Source organism: Metopolophium dirhodum, chromosome 4 (assembly GCF_019925205.1).
Source record: "Metopolophium dirhodum isolate CAU chromosome 4, ASM1992520v1, whole genome shotgun sequence".
In the NCBI taxonomy this organism is placed as follows: domain Eukaryota; kingdom Metazoa; phylum Arthropoda; class Insecta; order Hemiptera; family Aphididae; genus Metopolophium; species Metopolophium dirhodum.
Genome location: NC_083563.1, coordinates 29,179,456 through 29,197,631, shown reverse-complemented (window position 1 = coordinate 29,197,631; position 18,176 = coordinate 29,179,456). Strand labels below are relative to the sequence as shown.

At 32.0% G+C, this 18,176-nt stretch overlaps 1 protein-coding gene across 1 annotated transcript in view; it reads left to right on the top strand.

The window, feature by feature from the left end:
• The window catches only part of LOC132942978 (reversion-inducing cysteine-rich protein with Kazal motifs), a 47,814-nt gene that overhangs the window by 14,744 nt on the left and 14,894 nt on the right, over positions 1-18,176 (top strand). The window contains exons 3-5 of the mRNA XM_061011718.1: positions 6,426-6,506; positions 13,966-14,005; positions 16,367-16,527. Of these exons, the coding sequence (XP_060867701.1) occupies positions 6,426-6,506; positions 13,966-14,005; positions 16,367-16,527 (282 nt within the window). The remainder of the gene's footprint in view (positions 1-6,425; positions 6,507-13,965; positions 14,006-16,366; positions 16,528-18,176) is intronic.

The window sequence follows — 18,176 nt, the reverse complement described above, 5'->3', positions numbered from 1 at the left end:
ATAATATTAATAGTTAATAATTGCAAATAAAATCCTAGTCCTAAATACTATAATAAGCTAGAAGTTTACGCCTGCAATAGAATTACTCACTTAACACAAATCCACATAGTAAATAATATAATAATTGACTATTACCAAAATATCGTATAAATATTTTTTGAAAATCTCAATTCCTCTCCTCCCCCGCCCGACAATAAATACCCTCTGGATCAGCTACTGCGGGTATACGGCGGACTACATAGTCGTGTCTTAATAACAGCGTCGAATTCCACACCATCGCCCTGTATAACAGGAATTCCGCACACGTGTGCTTCTTCCGCGTTGCACATGCAATGACGTGTATATATATATATATATATATATAACAACGCACCACAATACCAGCTATGCCTATATGATAATAATATATAAATCACAACGCGCCCTTTGCTGCTCGTTAAGTATTATTACATGCAAGTGTAAGCAGAGTACTACGTGTGAAAGTATATATATATATTATACTATGAGTGTGTGTATGAGGCCAACTCAGCCAAGGTGTTCCGTCTATCGCGCGGATGTCTTAAATCAACCGGTGTGCCGCCGCCGTCTTGGTAAAGTAAAGTTAATAGGCAAACAAACAACGGACGACGACGACGACGACGACCCGACGCTGGCCGACGTCCAAACGCGTTCCCAAGTCGACGTTTCAATTATATATATATATATATCATCATAACATTCTTATTAAAATACAGTCAGTATATTGTATTATTGTATAATATTAAACTATTATATTATAAATAATTATCGCGAACACGGGCTGCAATACTGCAATATAGTGCAACGTTTGTTTTGATGTACAACGTCGGATTATCGACAGCACAAACCGCCGATGACTTCTTTTCGTCCGTTTGTTTCAGAATATTAAATTATACCGTTTTGGCGATGACCTTCCACTGATATTATATTATATTAATATATATGTTTAATAATATTTTCGTATGCCACAGGACGCAAAACGGGTTTTTGTTCGTCGTCGCGGGGTGCATCGTGTGCACGCACCACTCACGTCTCTTCCACCACACAAAATCGTTGTTATTATTACTATTGTACACCAACATAATATTTTATTGTCCGCATTTCTGTGTGTCCGCGTGTGGGGGGTTGAATATTTTCAAATACTTAACCGATTGCCGCGAGGACAAAACATTTATTCTTGTTCGTATAAACTCGGATTTTTAATAAATCACATGAGTTTTTATGGATGAATTTATCATTAAATCAATGACATTTTCGAGCATCACACTTATGTGCAGCGTTTTAACGGTACGATGTTTCGATATTTTAAAATTCAATTTTTTTTTAACTTTATCTACTCAGTCTGGTTTCAACCCAAACCAACTGCAGAAACATAGAAAAAAGGATCGGCGTTTACTACCCTTATAAATAATATTCACCAGTTATAATACACTGCACTCTATGGACATGTTATGTATATACGACTGGAACTGTTTTATTGAACACTGAGCAAACGGGGCGAACAACCGTGCAAGTATATTATATCAGCAGGTATATGCCACTTACGACTTATATACCTTGTTTAGGACACCTACTATATTATGATATGATATATATTATATTAATCTCCAAATAAAGTGGTCGGCTGTGGGTGACACGCGTATCTGAGCTCTCCACAAATACAATAATGTATTATGATTTATGATACTATACGGGTTACATCAAGTTTATTATTTTCAAACGACAATAGTGTCCTCGATTTAAATATTGATCCTTGCATAGCATAACATGTATAGTTAATTTTAAAATAACGTTGAAACGTCACGTACGTCACGTAGGTTACATACCTAAATGACATTGTATTGATATTCCGCGATGTGCACTTCGATATTATTCCAAATGAAATGTCTAATTTTTTTATGTATAGGTATACTTAACTGCAGTATACCTATACACAGAGGATAATAGACAAATTGTTTTCAGTTAGTTGTTCGAATGACAGAATTTAAAATATTTTGCTCAACGAGAACTCTGAATGTGTTACAGTCATGCATCACTATTAAATTACAATCTAATATTATACTATTATTGCACCGACAAAAAATATTAGTTATTAAAATCACTGATTTTAGTTTGTTTTTATTAAAATAATTTATATAAGCGTCATGTAACAATAATATGGTCCAAAAATTATTTAAAGTGTTAGAATGTTAGATAGCTTGGCAAACGTCGCGCGCGCACATGCCAATTCATTATTTTTAATTCCAGAAGTGTTAAGTGATTTTATACTTTTAACAAAAATAATTATATTTTGGTGTATTTCAAGGACGACAGATTTAATTAATATTTGTAATATAATTATTTGCTTATTTAAGTTATTTCAACACTTATTAAAAACAAACCATAAAATTAATATAATAACCCAATATGACGAAACTAAATTGAAATGTTACTTACAGTCATACGTGATAAAAATTTCGTAGTATTCTTATTTTAGATTTATGTCTTATGATATTATATTAGTATATGTATTATATTTTATTGACATTTTTAAACCATGTATTATTATTTAAATAAGCTAATAATATTTTCAACAAAAAAGTACGATTTACGACTTTTTAATCGAGGTTAAATTTTTAATAGTCCTATACTCGTCATCGTCTCTACGAGTAACCGTTTAATTGATTAAACATTTTAATGACTTCAATATACTGCTCTAACGGAATCCTTTATATCATATTACTAGTTACTACTATAATAATCCTACCACTATTCTACGTCTACCTACTCGACACCTCCTACTAACACTTCCTATGACTACCAACCACTAGTTACTACCAATTTACTGGTATACTATAATACTACCGATGATCGTATTATTAATAATAACGTTTCCGCAGATATACGTCACAGTGGACTTTATAGTCGTCACAGTGACATGCAAATTTATTTTAAACACCTAATCCTGAACGTTTAAAATGTCCGACATTTTCATTCTTCCATTTCGAAACTGTAGGTATTATCATTCACTTGAAACACTCAACACTTAATGTTTAATAGTTTTGTTTCCTCGTTAGGTGTCTACATTTTACGACGAGGAAACGTAAAATACCACAGTGTTGTGGGGAAATGTAGACTATGACTTAGTACTATAATCTCTAGATGACTACCTACATGGGTTATAGAACAATAACGATCGGTACTGATTCGGGTAAATATACCTAGTGCATTTAAATTTTCTTATCTTTTTTCGTCCGTCTGCAGCACTTTAACACGTCATATCATTATATGCTATAAACGCCCTTGATGATTAGCCAACCAACTCGAGCTGTTTACGAATTACGGGAAACGGAAGGACACTACACAGAGTAAAACGGATATCGACGTCGTCGGGTGGTTTACGCGTACAACTAGAAAAATAAATTAAATACAGACTAACATTGTACAATATTATTGGACGGGACTTGAATGGGTAACGAACCGAATTCCTCGTTGTTTGTCGGACACGCACGCAAACGGTCGCCGTCGTCCGAATTCGTAATCGGGAGAAAAATAATAGCATTACAAAAAATGACATTCGAATTATTATAATACATGTATATAGATAATATTGTATATAATATCTACCGATTGTGTTATTCTTTTTACTATTATTATTACTGTAGTCGTACATTTGTCTTTGTAGCTTTTGTATTTTTGTATTTATTTATTGTTCATTATTCAACACGCCACCCGCCGCACATAGGTACACGATACACGAATAATATATAATACTCGCGTATACTCCCCTACAGAGAATAGAACGTTGAATTATGCATTTTATAGGTATACCTATAGTCATGTGTGAGCGGGTATGACACGAATGGGGTTATAGGTACTATTTCGATGAAAATTAAACAATAATTCATAAGATGCGTGTAAAAAGTTTTTACTGACGTAAATTATAGAAAACATCGAAATAAATAATAAAAATGAAAAAAATGAACAAAAGAAGCATAAAAAGACAAAAAATCAATAATGTCAAAAAACCCAAAATAGAATTGTTTCAATATTGAAATTATTAGTACCTATTATTAAACGTTAAGTGTTGTGGAGGTTATATCTTATATATAGTCAACAAAAAATAATGCATTTTTTCTACAAATTCACAACTTTCATAATATTTGCTAATATTATTTCGGTACGTACTGCGTATAATATAACATTATGTGAGTTCGAGTATTTCTGTCCGTACGCTCCATGTTTCGGCGTGTGACGGGTTAATTGAAACGTCGAAAAGCAAACAGCCCGAGGCGGCGGCGCAGGATCTACGGACGTATTGTATTAGTGACTGTTAAATAGTGAACGGCATAAGTGAATAACCAAACGCTGCCACTTAAGATACGATATCCGCCCGTTTAAACCATGCCCGGGGTACCATTTGGGGAGGGTGTACTGTTACATTATACCTACTTTGTAATGCTCAACATTAAATAACTAATCATTCAACCCCATGCGCACAAAATACAATATGTAATAATTACTACGACGAAGAAAAAGTATCCTGACGATGAGTAAAATTGGTCCACTATTAAAATTTTGGCACCTTTATAAAAGCACACTATTATACCACCACTGCTTAATGTATAATTAAATTATGGCATTTGCGGGTCGTGCAATTAAAATATGTCCATGGACATAGATGCACGATATTGAACCGAAAACATTCATCTTCTCGTCTAATGAAAAAAAATATAGTTTTATAAGGTCAGCTTTATACATGATTTATAAATGCCTCGTGAGGCTACTATATCTATATGTATATGTTTACTAATACAATTCCTAAATATATGCCAAACGAGCATTTTGTGATTTTAATCACTTACCGCCAGATGGAATTCTTTTATACCCGATGGTATAGTGTTGGCCTATACGCGTTACATCGAAGTAACGTGGAAGGAATAATATTTTATAATATAATAGATATAGGTAGATACTTTATATTATTTCCCTTTCGCACGTAACACGTGACGTATAAATGTATAATACATCCTTCTATCATTTCTCCGACTACGCCTGTTTATCCGGTAAAATATATTTGAAGACGCAACGTGACATTTCACATAATATAATATTATTATGTTCAGATGTTCAACCTAGTATGGTAGTTATACCATAAACGTATAGAAATATTATACTATAAACTATAAAGGTTTAAAATATGTTTAATGGAACCTGCCGCGGCGCCGTAAAATACCAGAACAGACGGATAAAAACCAAGAATTATAGGTTCTTTATTAGCTATTAAAATTCACGATTTTCGATAAATATTCGTATAATAATAATTGAGCGATTCAAAAATTATAATTACATTTCATAGCGACCAAATATCAGTTTGTAAAATCGCATTTTTATTACGTATATAAATTTGGAGGTTTGAAATCTCCAAACTCATTTTTATTGCGTATAAATTATAATGAAATAAAAATAAACATGTTTTTTTTCTCAGAAAACAATATTTCATAATATATGCGTTATAATATTATGTGAAATTCCTTATAATTTTTTAGACCCTCGCTTATAAAATATGTACACGACTATATAACCAGATGTGACATACATAATTCTCTTGACATTAATTCACTAATATTTTACTGTTTCAAGATTAAACTAGAGATGTTCATTAATAACGTCCAATATCTCCTGTCAGCTCTATGTATCAGAAAAACAAATTCAAGCTGTGCGCACTGTGAGAAGTCATATTAAATCTCACCATAAAACCATCAAGTGGAAATAAATATAATATAGTAGCACCAGAAAACATAAACACTTTGATGAATTGCGCATGCGTTAAAAAATATATTTCATATAATTAATTCGTATTTTATGAATTATTATTATTTTAAGATATTGTAGTAGAAACAACATAAGACAGATTGAATTTATTATTTATTTAAAAATAATTTTGTATTAAAATAAAATAAAATTTAGAAATACTTCTTTAATATTGTCGTTTAGAAAATATATATACTAAATAAAAAACATTTTAAAAACATCAAATAAAAATAAACAAGGTATGCTTTTTACTAGATATTCAATATATTTTAAAGGAATGTTAATTTTATCTTCATAATCATCAAGTAGGTATACCTAACTTACGTAAGTTATGATTTTATAAAACAGCTGCCATTAGGATTATAAATTTATAACTTTATGTTGTTTTATAAATTCTGATAACAATCTATCATAAAATAATATTTTTTAATAAGTACGGAATAATCACGTCTAGCTATCTCTATATTATGTTCATAATAATGTTGATTTATATGATGTAGAAATTGAATTAATATTTTTTTAAATGTGGAATAACACGTATATTGTATATTAGTATAAAATAATTTTATCTTGTATTATTCAGATTCATAATATTATTATTATCTTTTTTTCAGTTGGCTGTTTTACAAGAATACCCAAAAGACAAAATTGCTGGACGGATAACCGATTTTTATAATCAATGTTCCTCAAAAAATGTGAGTATATATTTCTATATTTGGTTTTAAAAACTAATAAATATATTAAATATAAGTATCAAAATAAAAATTTGCAGAAAACAAAATTGAAATAACAATATATTATAGAGATAATATAATATTACTCATGTTTGGTACCAATACATTTTATTTCAAACAATCATTTAGAAAGTTTTCAAATCCAAAAATTCGAACACAAATAACGACATAGCAATATATCATCCGTTTCCGTTGAATAATAATATAAAATAATGTAAATAACAAATACATTTTAAAGTGAAAATACTGCAGCGGTGTAGCGTACTTTTATCTGATGTTCCGTCGGGTTTCGGTCGGTGTGCGGCGGGGAACGATGATGTCTCCGTATGTAAACCAGTTGTCGTGTTTAGAGGTAAAAAAAAAACTACAGGATATTTTCCCTATAAACGAATATTGAGATTGGAATATAGACAAAATAAAAAAAAAAAAAAACAAACAAACAAAAGTGGAAAACTGGTTGTTGAAAAAAATAATAATAATAATAATACAATTTTGCCTCCGAATTGACGACAACAATATTGTAATAATATCGTCGCGCGATATAACCGTCGGTGTTTACACGCATCATACACGCCCACGCAGGGACCATTATATATACATATATATATACATGTATTATAGAACCATATTGTACAGATACCTACTCTACTGTAAATAATATAATATTGGAGTCATTTCGGATAAATCGCGTTCCAGACACACTCGCACGCACAACACGTGTGTGTAATCCGACCCGACTCTTGGGGTGCATACCTCCTACACATGGTCCGTTTAATCCGACACCGGTGCAGTGCGCATATACATAATGTACACACGTATAATCCGCAGGCAGGATCTGGCTCGTTTTCTGAAATGTATCTTTTTTTTCCCTCTTCATCGGCGTCTGTCGTGCGTGTAATGCGCGCATTCAATATAATATATGCGCGCACACCAAAATAAAGTGAATATTATAATATAATATGTAATAATAATTATGCGTCGATACGCGCCTCCCGGCTGCGGAAAAATGAGATGAGTGCTATATTATTAATAATATTATATACGCCATAAGTACACATTATTCATCAAGCATGTCCACCCCAATTTTTTCTTAAACAGCGAATTTATTCAAATTTTGAATTTTAGAATGTTTAAGTAAACTTAAAGAACATATTTTTAAATACTCGTACATTTTATACCATTTACGCCTGTGGCGACTTGTCTTTTTCAAATGAGAGTCGCCATTTTAGATTCTGAGCAGAGTGATGAGTTTTGTGTGTGAAACGTGAGTGTAGGTTAGGTTTTTTAGGTTTTTTTTTTTAGTTTTTCAACTTTGGTTTCTGACAGTAAATGAGATCTAATTGGTACTTTTGAAAGGTGAAAAGCATTTTACAAAAGTGTCGAGAAAATAATTTGAGGATAAACGAAAATTTTTACGTAAAACCAGTTTCCGATGACAAAAATGATTATTTTTTTATTGTAACTCAATTACTCAAAAGCAAATAACTGTAGGTACTTAACATTTTTACCAAACGTTTATATTAACATTTTCTAAACATTATACAATTTTCAAAATAGTTTGACGCTTATAATATGTTTACGCATATTTTTAACTCTATTTATAGACATTTTAAAATTTTGATTTTTTTTTTTTTTTTTTTTCATTAAATGCTTATACACTATTTTTTGTTTGATCAAAACGTTTGAAAATGCAATATAAAGTTCCTCATAAGTTATTATCATAAGAAATTAAAAATATTAAAGGTATACATATTAAATATTAAAATATTAAACTAAGAATAACGATTTTAGTTATTTTGCCATAGTTTAAAAATATTAGTCGTGATAATTGAAACTTTTAAAGTGTATTATTATATTTTATACATAGAATTACATTTTCAAATGCAATGTTTTCGCCTTTTCGGCAAATATTAATTTGACCTACCTACTGTAATAGTAAAATAAATTACTTTTATAGCAATAATATCATAAAATATACTTAATAATATAGCCTAATATAGCCTTGACAAACCCTCTTCTTTCAGAATCGATTTTCATATACAATGATCTATCATTAAGTTCAAATTTAACACATCCATTACAGTGACCCAATCGACACCTACTGTACAGTTGCATGTGGTACTCATTTGCTCATCTTTTTTCTTTAAATTGTCAATCAGATGACTTTTCGAAAATGTTGGTGTACCTAATGAAAATTCAAAGTAGTTTATGAGTTATTTAACTTTATGTGTTAAGGTTAGGTTAGGTAACTTATCGTTAGGTATACATCCATGATAATGGGTTTGGAAGAAATTGGGACTTTAATGATTTTAAAATGTTATAATCCATCAACATTTTTTAATTTTAAAAAAAATGTCTGAGTTTGTATAATAAATACTAGATTCAATATTACATATATTTTATAGTTTGAAAACCCATTTGGAAGGACTATCATCCTTATTAGTTAATATAATATTATATATACGTTTTAATAACCCAGAAACTATCGGTTCAAATTTTTATTTAGTTACCTACCTACACATATTCAAAAAAAACAAACTGCTTAATAATTTACATAAGAATGATGGTCGGTTCTCCTTTGAAAAAAAGAAGTTTTTATCGCCACTTCTTACATGGTATGAAAATATGGTCCCTGCATAAACTTATAAATATTATAAATATTTGAATTTGAATAAATTCTTTATTATGGAAAAATGACGGGGGTGAGTATGCTTGCAGGTGGTATTATCATGTAAAACGATTATTTTTTTCTTTCTTTCTCGAGCCCCCCGAACTGGTCACAGTGCGCGCGCGCACACACACACACACACACACACACACGCATAAAATATACACGTATACGTAATATTATATACTTGGCGTATATATGTATGCATAAATATATATATAAATATATATAAGTACGCCGGGCATGAGCGGTATACGCGACGTGATAAATCGACTCGGCTGCCACACACGCGCACCGGGCGCCCGCAATCTTGATGACCACTTATCCTTGTCACCGGTGTCGTGATTTAAAACAACACTATATAGGCTACCTATATCGTAAACACTGCACACTGGCGTATAAATATATATTAAAATATATGTGCGTCCGTACGTATATATCCCGTGTGTATTTTATGCTCATGATGATGCCGTCTGGTGCGCACGAGTTATGGTGTATCGACGCGAGAGAGAGAGAGTGTGTGTGTGTGTGGTGATATCAACACGAGAAACGACGCGCAACTATCATAAAATTAAAAACCGCGGGAGTCCGTCTGGTTCTCACGACGAGCGCCTCCACAGCCGCTGTGATCGTCGGCATATATACGTCTTATAATATATCCTCGTCAAAATAGTCCTTGTTGGATGTCCAGTTCATAATATTATAATATTATTATAACATGTTGTCTATATACAGCCATTATCTACACAAAGTTAATATATTAATATATTCTTTATTAAAATCAACATTCGGAAACGCTAATAAATAATATATTCTATAATACATATATATAGGTTGTGATGATTAACGCGAAGAGACGCTCGTTTGAATAATAACGATGTATTACCGAATCGAAGATAATATAATATTTAAATAGGTATATACCAAAATAAAAGACGAGTCCCCGGATGTGGAGATATATTAAAAGAAACGGCAAATGTGGCGCTCTGTAAGGGTAGCTTAGAAACTTTCTTATCGAGTGGAGTTTGGATTCATGATGGAAGATCGTGACATTTTATACGGTCTTACGCCGACATGGACCGGTACAACGACAATAATTATCATGCGACCGGGTTACTGAAATTGAGGGAAAATTTGGTCAATTTTTTATTCGTCGGAAACGCGTATTGGACGAAAATCGTATAGAGTATTTTGCTGCAGTAAGCGTAAATAGAAAATACTATGATATTGCACGACTATAATATATCATTATTACAGCTAGTAATGAATATTATACTCACCCGGCCTGTCGGCTGTCAAGCGGCGTCAATCACGCCGTCGTTGTCTTCTATACACCTGCAAACTACACAATAATATAATATATGTATTTGAATTCTGTTTTTATTCTTCAAACATTTCTGCAAATCCGTCCGTTTGCGCATCCCGTTACGTTCGGTTTTTTTTTTTTCTTTTGCGATTTCTCCGACAGCCGCGAATCAATGGACGAATGCCGCGCCGACGCGCTGCTATATCGATGTACAATATAATAATATAATACCATATTATAATATATTATTATAACCGGCAGCAATAATAATGGAACGTATTCGCCCATTCACGTCACTATCTCATTGCTCTTGACGACAACTGCTCCAGTTGTAGGTATCGCCCATTATTATTATTATTATTATCATTTGACACACAAACGATTTTAATATATTGTATTGCGCTCGCACCCACCTCGTCAAACTGCACTGCGCAGGACCATCGATAAACCGTCCGACAGACACTTTACACCACACACTGTGGGAGAAGATCACGATCTGTACCCACAACCCACATAGTATAACGTCCCGCGGATCACTATGACACGTAACTACAATACCACCGCCGCCGCAGCCGCGTAATACGAAACGTGGTCGTTTACTTGACGCGAAAATTCGTACGTCGCTATATATATATATATTGTTACACTGTTGCTGCAGCGTTTTGTCGGCGGTTTGGATGGGAGTTTGATATTATTCGGGAAAAAAAAAACAATAAACGGAGTGGGTTTATACCTACTTACGCGTTTCTCTCGCCCGTTTTGGAGACGCTACTAAACAGGTACGTATATAATATACACAACGAACAAACGTCGCGGGACATGTAATAAAATTAAGTAGGTACCGTGCCGTAAAATAACTCTCAGCGGGACGTTTGGGGTTAGGCCCGCCAGACGCGCGCTTCACGTCGGTCTGGTGCACGTAACGAGGAGTCCGCGGGGGTGCACCTTCGGCAGCGGGGCATGTCGACATCGTAATTCATTAATCTACCTCAAAAAAAGTTCCGTGATAGAAATCTATGGGCCCTTCGGTCCGCGAAAAAAAATAAAAATACCTTCTCGGGACAGTGGCGATAAATATGTTTGATTTATTAACGAGATACGCCACTAACACCCGTGCGGCACACGGTTATGTATGTGAATAGTCTATAATATGTACCTATTCTAACCGAGTAGGGAGGGGGGAGACATCGGGTATGCCCAGTGTTTTCAAAACAAACATTTCCGATTTATTATATTATTATTATTATTATTATTATGGTGCTTTGGGTGATATTATGAGATTTTGTTATAACGATAATACGCAGTAGGCATAATATACGTATAACCTTTTGTCGTTTCGATGTCCTGCGTTCCGTGTATTTTATAATGTTATATTATATTTCTCATCTGCCCGGCGAAAACCCACGCGAGTGAGTTATATCCACGCAATAAATGTGTCGTCTGGAAGACCTGGTTTTTAAAATTTTTAATACCTGTAAAACGAGTGTTTTAAAATACCTCGATGGCCATAATAATATATAATATATTGTTATACGACCTTTATATAAATTATATAAGAGATAAAATAAAAGATAATATTGTAACGTGTGAATCTTCCCGAATTGTATACGCGTAACGGAAATAATATAACGGTGACATCCCACCCACCCCACCAATCAAACCATTGAAATACTCGTCGAGAACGTTTTATTACAATAGATATACCTAGACAGCTATTTATATAGTATCTATACTAAGATGTATAATAATACATTAATACACGATAATGGATTTAAACGAAAATAGTGTGTAGGCACGTGTTTTTTATGGTCAATAAATTAAAAGAAGTCGCATGGTGAATATACAATACTCGTAAATACACTTCCGTATTTTATATGATCACTCAATAACAGTCGATGAGCAGTGTATTATTATTATTTATTCCGATTATAAATTACATTAAATTTTTGTACATTTATTAATATTATTATGTATAATGTGTGCACAATGCTTGTGTATACATCGCTAGGTACAAACATTCTCAACGAATGTTTCATATTTTTAATTTTTAAATTGTGTTTTATATCACTTGCAGACAATTCTATCGTAGCTGCCGGCGTTTTACTTGCGTTGATTCATTTCTTTTAATCTTGTCTCGATTGTGTATTATGCATATTATTATAGTCACTGACTATTTAATTTTAAATTTTAGAACTAACTTCAAACAATATTGACTTATTATATCGTGTCATATTATACCTCCTTATTATATTAATCATGCCTGTATATAGGTACCTTCATAGTTATTATTTTTAGGTGTTTATTGAAATAAATATTTTGTTTAACACCTTATTATGACTGTTATTGTATTATAATGGCGAAAAACGTTTTCAAAGATATTACATAAACATGTTAAAATATTTATTGTGGTCGTTAAAATAAACTTTTATTATTTCCTACCCATACACGTGTAAACCCGTAATAAATTTCAGCTAAAAAATAAAATTTAATTAAAAAAAATCAAAACAAAGATGAGTGATAATTATAATTATTTGGTATATGATATATAACATATTATACTATACGTCCTAATGAATTCCGACGTAGGATACCCGATCCTTTATTTCGTTTCGGGGTAAACTGTATATATAGCCATATATAGTCGTCCTTAGACCCTTCACAAAAAAAACTAATGATAATAATAATAATAAAAATAAATACAAAAAACAAATCCCAAGACCACTGCTGCAGACAGGCGGCGGAGGATTATCCGAGTGAGTCCGCCACCGTTCGGACATCTGTTATTTATTATTTGTTCGTCATATTCCTGCAATATATCTTATAATATATGAGTATATATTATGACCCTATCCCACACACTCGATACAAGTATATACTATCTATTTAATACGTACGAATAAGCCGATATTCCCTTCGCGTATTGTAACAGGTACTGTCTACATCGGGCTTTCTGTTGGCTTACAAAAATTGTAATTAAATATGTATAGTTTACCCCGTAGATAGGGACGTACCCTACGTACGCAACGTTAATTTGAAACTCGAAGTGGCGCGACTCCTCCGATAATGCTCTTAAATTCTCTAAAGATAACGTTATCGAAAATAACACAGCTGCTAGCATAATATATATTATACGAACAATTTTTATGGTACGACAATAATATAACAGGGCCTAGCCGTAAAATGTTTTATTATAAAAATAATTTTGATTTTTAAAATTTGGTAAATTTATCAAACGTCTGATTGAAATTGATGTGTAAAACCGGGTCACCTGCAGTCACCGCTGCAGATTCTCGTATATAGTCTATAGACGACATAATATTATCCTCCCAAATATATGGCAATTGCCAATTATTGGTACCTAAATAATATGATCAAAATGTATATAATTAATTATTGTACGTAATGTAATACTATATTGATCGTACGTTTGAATTTTTTGTTCTCAGGTCCGACACGTTGAATGGTGTATGTCGTCTTCGGCTCAAGGTAAATCGACCGTAAATAATGACTAATGAGGTATAGGGTAATAAATAAAAAAGTGAAAAACGTTGGAATATCGGAACATTATATGCATAAAATGATTATATAATAAATATAAACATGCGTTAATTTTACACTAAATATGCAAAACCGTGGTGATATTTTTTTCTATGAAGATTACTATTTATTTAAATAAGATGTAGACAAGAAAAAATTAAAAACTAAATTAATGAAAAAATTAATTGCTTTTTTCTTCAGATTTTGAATCGTTCTTGATTTGTCGATGGTCTATCTGCTGCTAAAAAAAAACCTGAAATCGTCCTCTATTTATTCATAAATATCTAAAATTAAACGTAAAAATATGCTAAAATGTCTGCGATTAAAATCTATTTACGTGCAGTGATAAAACCGGATTTCCTTACGAATTTATGATGATCATATAAGTAAAGGCAGGTCTAACTTGTACATAATGTATAACATGATTATGCTACACAGCTACACCACAAATCGTACCCAAATGGCCAAATTATAAGTATTAAATATAAAAATATCATAATAAAGTAAACGCGTGACGTTGTACAATACCCTCAACCTATAGGTATGTAATCTATACGTTATTAGCTGGATTTATATTTGATACACAGCGTATATAAATATTAGTTTAACATAGGTATATAATTATTGTTGTGTAAAATTTAAAAAATTGGAAGCTTTAAAATCATTCTTTAAATTTATTACAAATAGTGGACACGAGTGAGGATTATTTTGGTGGAAAATTTAAGCACCGTACCCCCCCCCCCCCCTCAAACGATATTGAAATAATGAAATGTATATGCATACAAGTAGATGGTAGATATTAAGATTTACGTATAATATAGCAATGTGATATTATAGTCATTAGTCGTATCCGCATTACGTATCTAATTAAGCGGGTGGTCGTGAGTGATTATTTTTAAAACTGCACTGCAGATCAAATATTTGTTATTCAAACACGGTTAGATCAGGCACACGCTTGATCGAATATGGTTGCATAATTAAAGTCATGCGTGGGAGGCACCTTGCCTTTGTATACAATAGTATTATAGTATAAATTAAAAGAGAATCCAATTTGTTAAAAATTAATACATTTATGCAAAAATATATTATCGAACATTATAAAATTATAATATAGCTAGAAGTACTGCTATATTAATGCATAATTATAATTGTACAATAAAATTGAGCTAAACAATTTTGATGTTATATTTAAACATTTCATTAAAAATTAAATGTAAATACATATTATGTCCCAACTCAAATAATTATAAAGATTACCTTCATGTATTTAATATTTACCATACAAACAAATAAATTGAACCATGTTCAAAAAAATTTTCATTGCACAAAATTACTGTCGTAGCATTCCGAATATTTATGCATTTGTTCAAACAATAACATTTTTCAAAATAATTTGAAATAATTTGAAATAAATCGATTAACTACGGTCCTTTAATATGATATCTTGTTCATTTTCACCATTAATGCGAATTTATTATCTATTAGTCATATAATATAGAATTATATCCATTGTAATTCTGTCCTAAAATGTTTTATTTTCGTATTTACAAGAATGGCGTTGTATGAGCACTTACCATTTCTCGTGAAAAAAATAAATATTTTTGTTCAATTTTTGAACATAATGTATACTAATTATATGCCTCAGTGCTCTTGAATTTCCATCATACAGAGACCTGCAGGCAATTAGGAAAAGTTCGGGTAAAATGTCTTAAACGTGCAGATTTGTACTTAAAATTGAACGTCCACCGCATAGTATGACCCCATCCTTTGTAAACTCAATTTAGCCAGTTTAGCCGACCGCAGACTATCGGCTAATATTGTCTTTCCGCAGAAACTTCTCTCCAACAAAACGTATTGCCCATACATACTTTCAAAACTTAATTTTAATAATATATTCCATCCCGGATTACCCGTTTAACTAAAATGTTTTAACTTCCTTTCTGCTCTACTCGGACTACTAATAATACTGCGAACTTAATGAACCTCCATATGAAAAACCGCCCTTTGCATATTGCCAATACCGAACCTTCTTTATTTTTGTTTTTAAAATTATCGTCTTTTGTATTTAATTTAACCTGCGTTTTACTCTGTATATTTAGGTACCTAGTTTAAGGGTCTTTATTTTTTTTTATGTAAAATTGTTTATTATTGAACATAGTAAAATAACTCTGCAGCAAGATTATACTATATGATATAGTATCCGTATGAGTCGTGGGCGCGGAACTGTTTGTCGCGTACACAAATAATTAAATAAATAAATAAATCAAATCATGTTTGTGACTAACGAACGTTTGATGATGGTGTCCGCAGATACCGAGATAAAGTGGCTGGACGCGGCTAGGAAGTGCTGTGACGTGGCCAGGTCGGACAGCTGCCAACTGTCCTGTTTGGACCAGAACTCTGGGTCCCGGTCGGTGCACAAGAACTGCCAAGACGAAACGGATTTCTTCAATTGCCTGCAACATCAACAGGTGAGCCACAGCATGTTACTATAATACTGAACATTATAATCACGAGCGCCACATCGTATACGTTTTTTTTTCAACCCGATGCGCATTGTGTTGCAAGCAATAATGTCTCGGAGCACACACACTAAAGTGTATGGATATTATATTGTACGTGATATAAAAATGTACTGTGACATAACATGTTTGGAGAAAATTGCTCATTTTATGGTAATGACTAATGATGGTTTTAAGTACCCGTGATAAAAATATTGATAGGTGTATAAATGTTTTATATTTACATAATTATTTTGATGTACACATAACTGCAGGTATCGTTATATTACGCGTTACTATACAAAATGTTAAGTAAACGTTGTTGTTTTTTTATTATAAAACAGAAGTTTGATTTCCCTTATTACAATATTATAATTATTATGCGATATATTTATTGACATCGAAATTATACATTATGTATTTGTTTTCAAACGAGCTAATGTTCGTGGTAGACTAAATAAATTATTCTTAACTATTTCATATAAATTTTAAAAGAGTTATAAATAGGGCTGCACATATTATGTAATGCACTATTTTTTTTATTTGTGATATGCCATGCGCAGCTAAGCATTATTAAATATACTATGCAAGATTCGGTCAAAAAAGTAAACTCTAAAATATGCAAAAATACTAGCTTTAAAATATTTATAAAAAATATATGTGACACTAAGCAAAATTAGTTTATTTTGAACACTTCAAGTTGACTACTCTGCCAGTTATAACTTATAAGACGTACCTACCTAAACGTTAACATTTTGAAAGCATTGTTATAATTACAAAATTAATATAATAAATTAATATAATTAAATAACGACTCATATAAAGTGTATAAAAAAATTGTTTTTAACATAATATTGTTTACTATATTTACACGTCATATCATACGTCTTGTCGTTTTAATTATCAAGTTCTACCTATATTATTTTTGTTTTAATTTTGATCGGTACATAAGTAGGTTCCTAATATTATGGAACCTTCTTCGGTGAGGCTCCATATAGACAGTCTTTTAATATAACTGTAGACGTATTAATTATCACAAGTTGCACGTTCAATGTCGAAGGTTCGATAAGACATCATCGCGAATATCATCATCGTCATCATCATTATACCTACGCTATTGGCTCAGTATCGCGAGTTATAATTTATGTCAATTAAAAAGGAGGGTAGACGAGAAGATATTTCACGCGTTCGAAAGCGATATTCGTCGCCGACGATCTTCAGATTACCACCGTGGTCGAAAAATAAAATATATCACTGCGTCTGCCCGTCGACCTGTTGGTACTGTTTTTTTTTTATGTGCCTCACGAGTTTTTTTTCCTGCCATAAACAACTCCGTTCGGCAATGATGTCGTGTTCGACGGCGGTTTATCGTTTTAGTCGTGCAAACATATAATAAACACCGAAGTGTCCCTCGTCTCATACATACTGCAGAATATTTGTAGACCGCATCAATTCGGACAGACATAATATTATATTATAATATTCCTTTTGGATTCCGCAGACCGAAAAACGGTTTTTGATTATCGGCTAATGCGTCATATTTTATGATATCGATGAGCGTTTTTCTATCTTTGGTAGCACTTTACGTTATACGTGCACGTTGATCAGATTCACGTGGT